An 11,684-nucleotide genomic window follows, 5' to 3' on the forward strand; every position below is an offset into this window, starting at 1 on the left:
CTTAACAAGAGAAATATTCATCACTTTCTGCTGCAGAGTAAATATTACAAGCCGGCACTATTTTAAAATAACAAACTCTTGATAGAAGAATAAAAAACTACAACTAAACACCACATACTCTTTACCACCCCGGTGGAGATGCTACTAGTTAGAGCGGCAAAGAGAATGACTGGGGGGCGGAGCCTAAGGGGAGCTATATGGACAGCTCTGCTGTGTGCTCTCTTTGCCACTTCCTGTAGGGATTGAGAATATCCCACAAGTAAGGATGAAGCCGTGGACCGGATACACCAATGTAGGAGAAAACAAGGTGCGCAATAAGAGCTGCCGCCGTAACTAACTCCGCCCATCGTGGGCGTAAGCTGAAAACTCCCGATCGGCTAAATGAAATACCACAGCCGTCGGGAGTAAAGTATAAAAAACAAATACCACCAAGAGGCAGATTCTCCTCGTCCCCAGTGCCTGCTCTGCTGCCCTTAAAAAAACAGAATTTATGTTTACCTGATAATTTCTTTCTCCAACGGTGTGTCCGGTCCACGGCGTCATCCTTACTTGTGGGATATTCTCTTCCCCAACAGGAAATGGCAAAGAGCCCAGCAAAGCTGGTCACATGATCCCTCCTAGGCTCCGCCTACCCCAGTCATTCGACCGACGTTAAGGAGGAATATTTGCATAGGAGAAACCATATGGTACCGTGGTGACTGTAGTTAAAGAAAATAAATTATCAGACCTGATTAAAAAACCAGGGCGGGCCGTGGACCGGACACACCGTTGGAGAAAGAAATTTATCTGTTAAACATAAATTCTTTTTTCTCAAACATTGGTGTGCCGGGTCCACGGCGTCATCCTTACTTGTGGGAACCAATACCAAAGCTTTAGGACACGGATGAAGGGAGGGAGCAAATCAGGTCACCTAAATGGAAGGCACCACGGCTTGCAAAACCTTTCTCCCAAAATAGCCTCAGAAGAAGCAAAAGTATCAAACTTGTAAAATTTGGTAAAAGTGTGCAGTGAAGACCAAGTCGCTGCCCTACATATCTGATCAACAGAAGCCTCGTTCTTGAAGGCCCATGTGGAAGCCACAGCCCTAGTGGAATGAGCTGTGATTCTTTCGGAGGCTGCCGTCCGGCAGTCTCGTAAGCCAATCTGATGATGCTTTTAATCCAAAAAGAGAGAGAGGTAGAAGTTGCTTTTTGACCTCTCCTTTTACCTGAATAAACAACAAACAAGGAAGATGTTTGTCTAAAATCCTTTGTAGCATCTAAATAGAATTTTAGAGCGCGAACAACATCCAAATTGTGCAACAAACGTTCCTTCTTTGAAACTGGTTTCGGACACAGAGAAGGTACGATAATCTCCTGGTTAATGTTTTGTTAGAAACAACTTTCGGAAGAAAACCAGGTTTAGTACGTAAAACCACCTTATCTGCATGGAACACCAGATAAGGAGGAGAACACTGCAGAGCAGATAATTCTGAGACTCTTCTAGCAGAAGAAATCGCAACCAAAAACAAAACTTTCCAAGATAATAACTTAATATCAACGGAATGTAAGGGTTCAAACGGAACCCCCTGAAGAACTGAAAGAACTAAATTGAGACTCCAAGGAGGAGTCAAAGGTTTGTAAACAGGCTTGATTCTAACCAGAGCCTGAACAAAGGCTTGAACATCTGGCACAGCTGCCAGCTAAAAAACTCTAAGCCATCTCCGTGGAGATGTTGCCTGTACAACGGCAAAGAGAATGACTGGGGTAGGCGGAGCCTAGGAGGGATCATGTGACCAGCTTTGCTGGGCTCTTTGCCATTTCCTGTTGGGGAAGAGAATATCCCACAAGTAAGGATGACGCCGTGGACCGGACACACCTATGTTGGAGAAATATTCCCGTCACAGGTGAATGTAACTTGTCCCAATGAAAGTAAAAGTGCTATCCTTTTTCTCTGCATGTCCCAGAAAAACAAAGTTAGCACTTACCTTAAAGGGACAGTTTACTCAAAAAACATAATTTATGTAAGAACTTACCTGATAAATTCATTTCTTTCATATTAGCAAGAGTCCATGAGCTAGTGACGTATGGGATATACATTCCTACCAGGAGGGGCAAAGTTTCCCAAACCTCAAAATGCCTATAAATACACCCCTCACCACACCCACAATTCAGTTTAACGAATAGCCAAGAAGTGGGGTGATAAAAAAGTGCGAAAGCATATAAAATAAGGAATTGGAATAATTGTGCTTTATACAAAATCATAACCACCACAAAAAAAGGGCGGGCCTCATGGACTCTTGCTAATATGAAAGAAATGAATTTATCAGGTAAGTTCTTACATAAATTATGTTTTCTTTCATGTAATTAGCAAGAGTCCATGAGCTAGTGACGTATGGGATAATGACTACCCAAGATGTGGATCTTTCCACACAAGAGTCACTAGAGAGGGAGGGATAAAATAAAGACAGCCAATTCCTGCTGAAAATAATCCACACCCAAAATAAAGTTTAACGAAAAAACATAAGCAGAAGATTCAAACTGAAACCGCTGCCTGAAGTACTTTTCTACCAAAAACTGCTTCAGAAGAAGAAAATACATCAAAATGGTAGAATTTAGTAAAAGTATGCAAAGAGGACCAAGTTGCTGCTTTGCAGATCTGGTCAACCGAAGCTTCATTCCTAAACGCCCAGGAAGTAGAAACTGACCTAGTAGAATGAGCTGTAATTCTCTGAGGCGGAGTTTTACCCGACTCAACATAGGCAAGATGAATTAAAGATTTCAACCAAGATGCCAAAGAAATGGCAGAAGCTTTCTGGCCTTTTCTAGAACCGGAAAAGATAACAAATAGACTAGAAGTCTTACGAAAAGATTTCGTAGCTTCAACATAATATTTCAAAGCTCTAACAACATCCAAAGAATGCAACGATTTCTCCTTAGAATTCTTAGGATTAGGACATAATGAAGGAACCACAATTTCTCTACTAATGTTGTTGGAATTCACAACTTTAGGTAAAAATTCAAAAGAAGTTCGCAACACCGCCTTATCCTGATGAAAAATCAGAAAAGGAGACTCACAAGAAAGAGCAGATAATTCAGAAACTCTTCTGGCAGAAGAGATGGCCAAAAGGAACAAAACTTTCCAAGAAAGTAATTTAATGTCCAATGAATGCATAGGTTCAAACGGAGGAGCTTGAAGAGCTCCCAGAACCAAATTCAAACTCCAAGGAGGAGAAATTGACTTAATGACAGGTTTTATACGAACCAAAGCTTGTACAAAACAATGAATATCAGGAAGAATAGCAATCTTTCTGTGAAAAAGAACAGAAAGAGCAGAGATTTGTCCTTTCAAAGAACTTGCGGACAAACCCTTATCTAAACCATCCTGAAGAAACTGTAAAATTCTCGGTATTCTAAAAGAATGCCAGGAAAAATGATGAGAAAGACACCAAGAAATATAAGTCTTCCAGACTCTATAATATATCTCTCGAGATACAGATTTACGAGCCTGTAACATAGTATTAATCACAGAGTCAGAGAAACCTCTTTGACCAAGAATCAAGCGTTCAATCTCCATACCTTTAAATTTAAGGATTTCAGATCCTGATGGAAAAAAGGACCTTGTGACAGAAGGTCTGGTCTTAACGGAAGAGTCCACGGTTGGCAAGAGGCCATCCGGACAAGATCCGCATACCAAAACCTGTGAGGCCATGCCGGAGCTACCAGCAGAACAAACGAGCATTCCTTCAGAATCTTGGAGATTACTCTTGGAAGAAGAACTAGAGGCGGAAAGATATAGGCAGGATGATACTTCCAAGGAAGTGATAATGCATCCACTGCCTCCGCCTGAGGATCCCGGGATCTGGACAGATACCTGGGAAGTTTCTTGTTTAGATGGGACGCCATCAGATCTATTTCTGGAAGTTCCCACATTTGAACATCTGTAGAAATACCTCTGGGTGAAGAGACCATTCGCCCGGATGCAACGTTTGGCGACTGAGATAATCCGCTTCCCAATTGTCTACACCTGGGATATGAACCGCAGAGATTAGACAGGAGCTGGATTCCGCCCAAACCAAAATTCGAGATACTTCTTTCATAGCCAGAGGACTGTGAGTCCCTCCTTGATGATTGATGTATGCCACAGTTGTGACATTGTCTGTCTGAAAACAAATGAACGATTCTCTCTTCAGAAGAGGCCAAAACTGAAGAGCTCTGAAAATTGCACGGAGTTCCAAAATATTGATCGGTAATCTCACCTCCTGAGATTCCCAAACTCCTTGTGCCGTCAGAGATCCCCACACAGCTCCCCAACCTGTGAGACTTGCATCTGTTGAAATTACAGTCCAGGTCGGAAGCACAAAAGAAGCCCCCTGAATTAAACGATGGTGATCTGTCCACCATGTTAGAGAGTGTCGAACAATCGGTTTTAAAGATATTAATTGAGATATCTTCGTGTAATCCTTGCACCATTGCTTCAGCATACAGAGCTGAAGAGGTCGCATGTGAAAACGAGCTAAGGGGATCGCGTCCGATGCAGCAGTCATAAGACCTAGAATTTCCATGCATAAGGCTACCGAAGGGAATGATTGTGACTGAAGGTTTCGACAAGCTGCAATCAACTTTAGACGTCTCTTGTCTGTTAAAGACAGAGTCATGGACACTGAATCCATCTGGAAACCCAGAAAGGTTACCCTTGTCTGAGGAATCAAAGAACTTTTTGGTAAATTGATCCTCCAACCATGATCTTGAAGAAACAACACAAGTCGATTCGTATGAGATTCTGCTAAATGTAAAGACTGAGCAAGTACCAAGATATCGTCCAAATAAGGAAATACCACAATACCCTGTTCTCTGATTACAGACAGAAGGGCACCGAGAACCTTTGTAAAAATTCTTGGAGCTGTAGCTAGGCCAAACGGCAGAGCCACAAACTGGTAATGCTTGTCCAGAAACGAGAATCTCAGGAACTGATAATGATCTGGATGAATCGGAATATGCAGATATGCATCCTGTAAATCTATTGTGGACATATAATTCCCTTGCTGAACAAAAGGTAAGATAGTTCTTACAGTTACCATCTTGAACGTTGGTATCCTTACATAACGATTCAATATTTTTAGATCCAGAACTGGTCTGAAAGAATTCTCCTTCTTTGGTACAATGAAGAGATTTGAATAAAACCCCATCCCCTGTTCCGGAACTGGAACTGGCATAATTACTCCAGTCAACTCTAGATCTGAAACACATTTCAGAAATGCTTGAGCTTTTACTGGATTTACTGGGACACGGGAAAGAAAAAATCTCTTTGCAGGAGGTCTCAACTTGAAACCAATTCTGTGCCCTTCTGAAACAATGCTCTGAATCCAAAGATTGTGAACAGAATTGATCCAAATTTCCTTGAAAAAACGTAACCTGCCCCCTACCAGCTGAGCTGGAATGAGGGCCGCACCTTCATGTGGACTTAGAAGCAGGCTTTGCCTTTCTAGCTGGCTTGGATTTATTCCAGACTGGAGATGGTCTCCAAACTGAAACTGCTCCTGAGGATGAAGGATCAGGCTTTTGTTCTTTGTTGAAACGAAAGGAACGAAAACGATTATTAGCCCTGTTTTTACCTTTAGATTTTTTATCCTGTGGTAAAAAAGTTCCTTTCCCACCAGTAACAGTTGAAATAATGGAATCCAACTGAGAACCAAATAATTTGTTACCCTGGAAAGAAATGGAAAGTAAAGTTGATTTAGAAGCCATATCAGCATTCCAAGTTTTAAGCCATAAAGCTCTTCTAGCTAAAATAGCTAGAGACATAAACCTGACATCAACTCTGATAATATCAAAAATGGCATCACAGATAAAATTATTAGCATGCTGAAGAAGAATAATAATATCATGAGAATCACGATGTGTTACTTGTTGCGCTAAAGTTTCCAACCAAACAGTTGAAGCTGCAGCAACATCAGCCAAAGATATAGCAGGTCTAAGAAGATTACCTGAACACAGATAAGCTTTTCTTAGAAAGGATTCAATTTTCCTATCTAGAGGATCCTTAAACGAAGTACCATCTGACGTAGGAATAGTAGTACGTTTAGCAAGGGTAGAAATAGCCCCATCAACTTTAGGGATCTTGTCCCAAAATTCTAATCTGTCAGACGGCACAGGATATAATTGCTTAAAACGTTTAGAAGGAGTAAATGAATTACCCAAATTATCCCATTCTTTGGAAATTACTGCAGAAATAGCATTAGGAACAGGAAAAACTTCTGAATAACCACAGGAGCTTTAAATACCTTATCTAAACGTTTAGAATTAGTATCAAGAGGACCAGAATCCTCTATTTCTAAAGCAATTAGTACTTCTTTAAGTAAAGAACGAATAAATTCCATTTTAAATAAATATGAAGATTTATCAGCATCAACCTCTGAGACAGAATCCTCTGAACCAGAGGAATCATCAGAATCAGAATGATGATGTTCATTTAAAAAATCATCTGTAGGGAGAGAAGTTTTAAAAGATTTTTTACGTTTACTAGAAGGAGAAATAACAGACATAGCCTTCTTTATGGATTCAGAAACAAAATCTCTTATATTATCAGGAACATTCTGCACCTTAGATGTTGAAGGAACTGCAACAGGCAATGGTACTTTACTAAAGGAAATATTATCTGCTTTAACAAGTTTGTCATGACAATCAATACAAACAACAGCTGGAGGAATAGCTACCAAAAGTTTACAGCAGATACACTTAGCTTTGGTAGATTCAGCACTTGACAGCGATTTTCCTGTAGTATCTTCTGACTCAGATGCAACGTGAGACATCTTGCAATATGTAAGAGAAAAAACAACATATAAATAAAGCAAAATTGATCAAATTCCTTAAATGACAGTTTCAGGAATGGGAAAAAATGCCAAAGAACAAGCTTCTAGCAACCAGAAGCAATAAAAAATGAGACTTAAATAATGTGGAGACAAAAGCGACGCCCATATTTTTTCGCGCCAAATAAGACGCCCACATTATTTGGCGCCTAAATGCTTTCTGGCGCCAAAAATGACGCCACATCCGGAACGCCGACATTTTTGGCGCAAAATAACGTCAAAAAAATGACGCAACTTCCGGCGACACGTATGACGCCGGAAACGGAAATAGAATTTTTGCGCCAAAAAAAGTCCGCGCCAAGAATGACGCAATAAAATGAAGCATTTTCAGCCCCCGCGAGCCTAACAGCCCACAGGGAAAAAGTCAAATTTTAAGGTAAAAAATGTTAAATTAAAATGCATTATCCCAAATATGAAACTGACTGTCTGAAAATAAGGAAAGTTGAACATTCTGAGTCAAGGCAAATAAATGTTTGAATACATATATTTAGAACTTTATAAACAAAGTGCCCAACCATAGCTAGGAGTGTCACAGAAAATAAGACTTACTTACCCCAGGACACTCATCTACATATAGCAGATAGCCAAACCAGTACTGAAACGAGAATCAGCAGAGGTAATGGTATATATAAGAGTATATCGTCGATCTGAAAAGGGAGGTAAGAGATGAATCTCTACGACCGATAACAGAGAACCTATGAAATAGACCCCGTAGAAGGAGATCACTGCATTCAAATAGGCAATACTCTCCTCACATCCCTCTGACATTCACTGCACGCTGAGAGGAAAACCGGGCTCCAACTTGCTGCGGAGCGCATATCAACGTAGAATCTAGCACAAACTTACTTCACCACCTCCATCGGAGGCAAAGTTTGTAAAAACTGAATTGTGGGTGTGGTGAGGGGTGTATTTATAGGCATTTTGAGGTTTGGGAAACTTTGCCCCTCCTGGTAGGAATGTATATCCCATACGTCACTAGCTCATGGACTCTTGCTAATTACATGAAAGAAATGTTCTCCCCTTTAATTTGTTCCCAATGATCCACTTTACCTGCTGGAGTGTATTAAATTGTTTACAAGTAAATCCTTTACTCTTATATTGGCATTTTAAATAGTTGATTTAGCATGTGGTATCCCCACCTATTCTGAAAGTTTGTGGCCGCAGGTCCCAGCTATAGATAAGCTTTGTAAACACAGCCAGCAGAAGAAATTATACTCCCAGTGTGATAAAGAAGAGATAAGGTAATAAAATGTTGATTTTCCATTGTTCTCTCCAAGTATTGGTGATTGTTTTAAGGACAGATATAAGATAAAGAAGCAGGTATATGTACACAATGTGATACAGTAATGAGATCTGATTATACCTACAAGCCCAACCCATTTTATTAGGTTGTGGCTTCAAAACACAAAATCAGAGCATTAATATACACAAATAAGCCTTAAAAAGCTAATTTTTATACATTTTTACTCTGCAGTTGGTAAAAAAAAGCAATTGTAAACACATTAAGAGAAAACTATTTTACAGTATACTGTCCCTTTAATACTTCTGCCAGGCAGCACGGCAGCTAACTAGGTTTGGGAGGCCAGTTCCCTCACATGGACCTGTGGGTAGAAACAAAGACTGGGTAATCTTACTCAGGCTTGCATGGATAGGGCAGCATAAATACATGGGAGGGGCAGTGAGGATAGTACCCCACAAGTTCACATTGCTTGAAAGCCACCACTGCTCTATTGAAAAGAATTATATGGACTACGGCTACACCCTAGAGCAAAGCAGAACAATCTTGCACTGCTTAAAAAAGCAATAAAATCTTGCTTGAAGAATCTTTTCCTAACACCTAACATTACCACTTCCTTGCTCTAACGTAGGCAAAGAGAAAGAATGGGGTTGGAAGGAAGGGAGGTGATATTTAACAGCTTTGCTGTGGTGCTCTTTGCCACCTCCTGCTGGGCAGGAGTGATATTCCCAATAGTAATTAGATGATCCATGGACTCATCGTGTCATTAGAAAGAAAAAAAATATATATTTTTTTTAAACTGCACTAAAAAGTGCCTTTACATTGTGGTCTATGGGGACTGTGCGTTTCCACTAAATATATATGTACATGATTATATAAATATATATTTATGCCTTAATATGTGTATATACACATATTAACACATAAATGTATATATTCATAAACATATACACTTTTTTTTGCTGCCCATCGCTGCACGACTTACCCCCTTCGCTGCGCTTTGGAGCATATGGAAGAGCGCTCTCATGAGCGCAATGCTTCCATGCAATGTGAACACAACCTTACTGGTATTACAAAGTTGAGTGCAAATATCACTTTCACTGAAGCAATATTTTGCGTTCAACTTGTAATAGCCCTTTATGTTTTAAGTCTGTCACTATCCAATTCTAGGGTAGAATAGTGTCGCTTATGCATATTGGATATGTGGCATATAGCAATCGTGTTTTACCTTTAATTTGATAATATGTTTATTTCTTTATTCTGGTTATTTTTATGTTGACATAGATGAATGTAACAAGTATTTAATGCCAGCTTATGAAATAGTGTGACTTGGCTACATGCCGGCTCCCACACGTCATTTCTGAATTGAAGAAAGTTTTTAATTTAATAGTTTTTTAGCAGCATAACAAATGCTTTTATCCCTGAAGAGTCTGCTCACTATTAGCAGAAGATACGCTGACACGTTTTGGACTTATGACTGAGATTGGAACAGACAATCTTTCTCTTCTCTAAGTGTGCTGTTCTTTGGAGACTCCAGTTTTTTTGGTCCGAGAAACACTGTGGACCGATGAAGAGAAACTATCAGCTGCATTAGGTCTTGTTTCAGTATCTGTGTTTGCTTTTTATTACTTCCTTGTAAGTGCAATTAGCAGCAGGGTTTTTATTCTGTATTAAATAGTTTCAGCTTGAATTGAGTTGCGCTGTGTTCTTTTTTGTTTTGGATATTTTCTGATCATTGGGATTAAACAACCCAGTTTTAACATATAGCAGCAACATCGATAGTTGATAGGAGTTTTGCTGGAGCTTATTTCCTGATAAGCAACTCACTCTTCCTTTATATCCTCTATCTTGTGATCCAGTACAACTAAATATATCACACAAGTACTGTATTTAATGAGTGAAGCAAGAGTTTGTCTTTGATGGAATATTATTTGATAGTAACGAATTCATGTACTTGATGTATTATTGATGATTAATTTTTCTTTTTAATAACTTATGTGTTTATTTAAAGAAACATTTATAATAGGTTGTGATAGTGCATTATGTCACCCCTTCTCATTTTTACCTTCATCTCAGATCGGTCAGTGGTGACTAGGGAGGTGGTAATATCGTCCTTTTGGATTGTGTCTCGGAGCTGCTGTTCCAATGAGCGTCGCTGCTCTCTCATCTCATGTACCTTGCTCAGGACCCGCTTTAAGTTTTGGAGAACGGCCTTGTCATCTGCAGGAATGAAAATAAAATGGATAAAACACTTGTTTGGTCACATAGCTCAGCGATACGTCTGCCGTTTTAATGAGGTTAGCTGGTGGCTCATTCTACTGCAGTAATCACAAAACCAGATGAGTAATGTTAGCCTAAGGAAGGGAAGGATACTTTCTTGATTTCACTCTAAAAATCAACTCAAGCAGCCAGGTTTTGGCATTTGGTACCAAAGAGAAAAGTCACACAGAGCTCTACATTTTACACTATATTATTCGGCAAGCTACACACAATGCAATTTAAACAAAGATAAGAGTACTCTAGTATGTGTGAAAAGATATGTACTCGTATATATAAAAATGCTCCTGCAGAGCCAAGAGAGTATAACTAAAGTATGTAACTCCTTAAGCAGGATAATTGGTATTAGGGAAGTCCTTATTTCAAAAGTTCACTCAGGTGAGTATCAAAATGCAGCAGTCAAAAGTATCAGTCCCTGATTAAAAGGTCCCAATGTAAGGATTTATCAGTATCGGTACTCTGATAAAGTGCATGTGTGAAACGAGTCAGCTGTTTTTTATTTTTCTCCATAAACCTGTGTAACACTGCTCAATAAATCACCAATATTCAAGGCTCCAGTTCTTGCTCGTTTGGCTATGATTTTATACTATACACAAGAATCGGATAAAGAACCCCAGCACATGTGCTCACCTTCAGTCAGGCTGGGTGCAGGAAGAGCTTGCTGAAGCTGATCCAGTGGACCACTGAGGAGCCGCAAGTTGCTGATGTGAAGGTTCATGGCTTTGTGCAGCTCAGTGTTGGTAAAACTGGCCTTCTCGTGCACCTCCATGTATTTGGCCCATTCTTTGCTCACCTCTGCCATGGAGGGTGAAGCTTGTGTGGGAGGTGATGCTTGCTTCCCTAGCTCCTCCTGCAGCTTCTGTTCCTGATTCTCTTCTTCATCAATAAGGTCCTTAATGTCTTTCAGTGAGGCCTCCACATCCGTGTACACTCCAGATAGAACTGTTGTGACAACAGATAAAATAAGCCTCTCAGATGTACTATAGACTGGGCAATGCAAGCTAAAATGTCATTGGCACTAACAAATACCAGTGCAGAATAAAGGTTTAAGCACAAATACGTTCTGTACAAGATACAATTAAACACAATTAGTGGCATTTAATTAACATAATCCCCAATACTCTTTCTATGGCAAAAAGAAGTTTGCAGTAAGAACAAGTATCTGCTCTACTTCAGGAAAGGAACCAGCGTGGCCAGAAATCAAAAGTAAAACTGAACCCAGCAGGCTGTTTAGAAGAAGCATGATTGTTACACTGCTCAAGCCCTGCAAAACTCAACCACTTTACATTCAATTTACTTCTGATATCAAACTTCCCTCTATCC

General features: G+C 39.8%; 1 protein-coding gene across 1 annotated transcript in view; it reads right to left on the bottom strand.

Annotated features, from left to right (window-relative positions):
* PTPN23 (protein tyrosine phosphatase non-receptor type 23) overlaps positions 1 to 11,684 on the bottom strand; it is a 338,041-nt gene that overhangs the window by 140,772 nt on the left and 185,585 nt on the right. The window contains exons 16-17 of the mRNA XM_053713701.1: positions 10,992 to 11,303; positions 10,150 to 10,304 (exon numbers count right to left, since the gene is read on the bottom strand). Coding sequence (XP_053569676.1) covers positions 10,150 to 10,304; positions 10,992 to 11,303 — 467 coding nt within the window. The remainder of the gene's footprint in view (positions 1 to 10,149; positions 10,305 to 10,991; positions 11,304 to 11,684) is intronic.

Source organism: Bombina bombina, chromosome 5, assembly GCF_027579735.1.
Source record: "Bombina bombina isolate aBomBom1 chromosome 5, aBomBom1.pri, whole genome shotgun sequence".
Taxonomy (NCBI): Eukaryota; Metazoa; Chordata; class Amphibia; order Anura; family Bombinatoridae; genus Bombina; species Bombina bombina.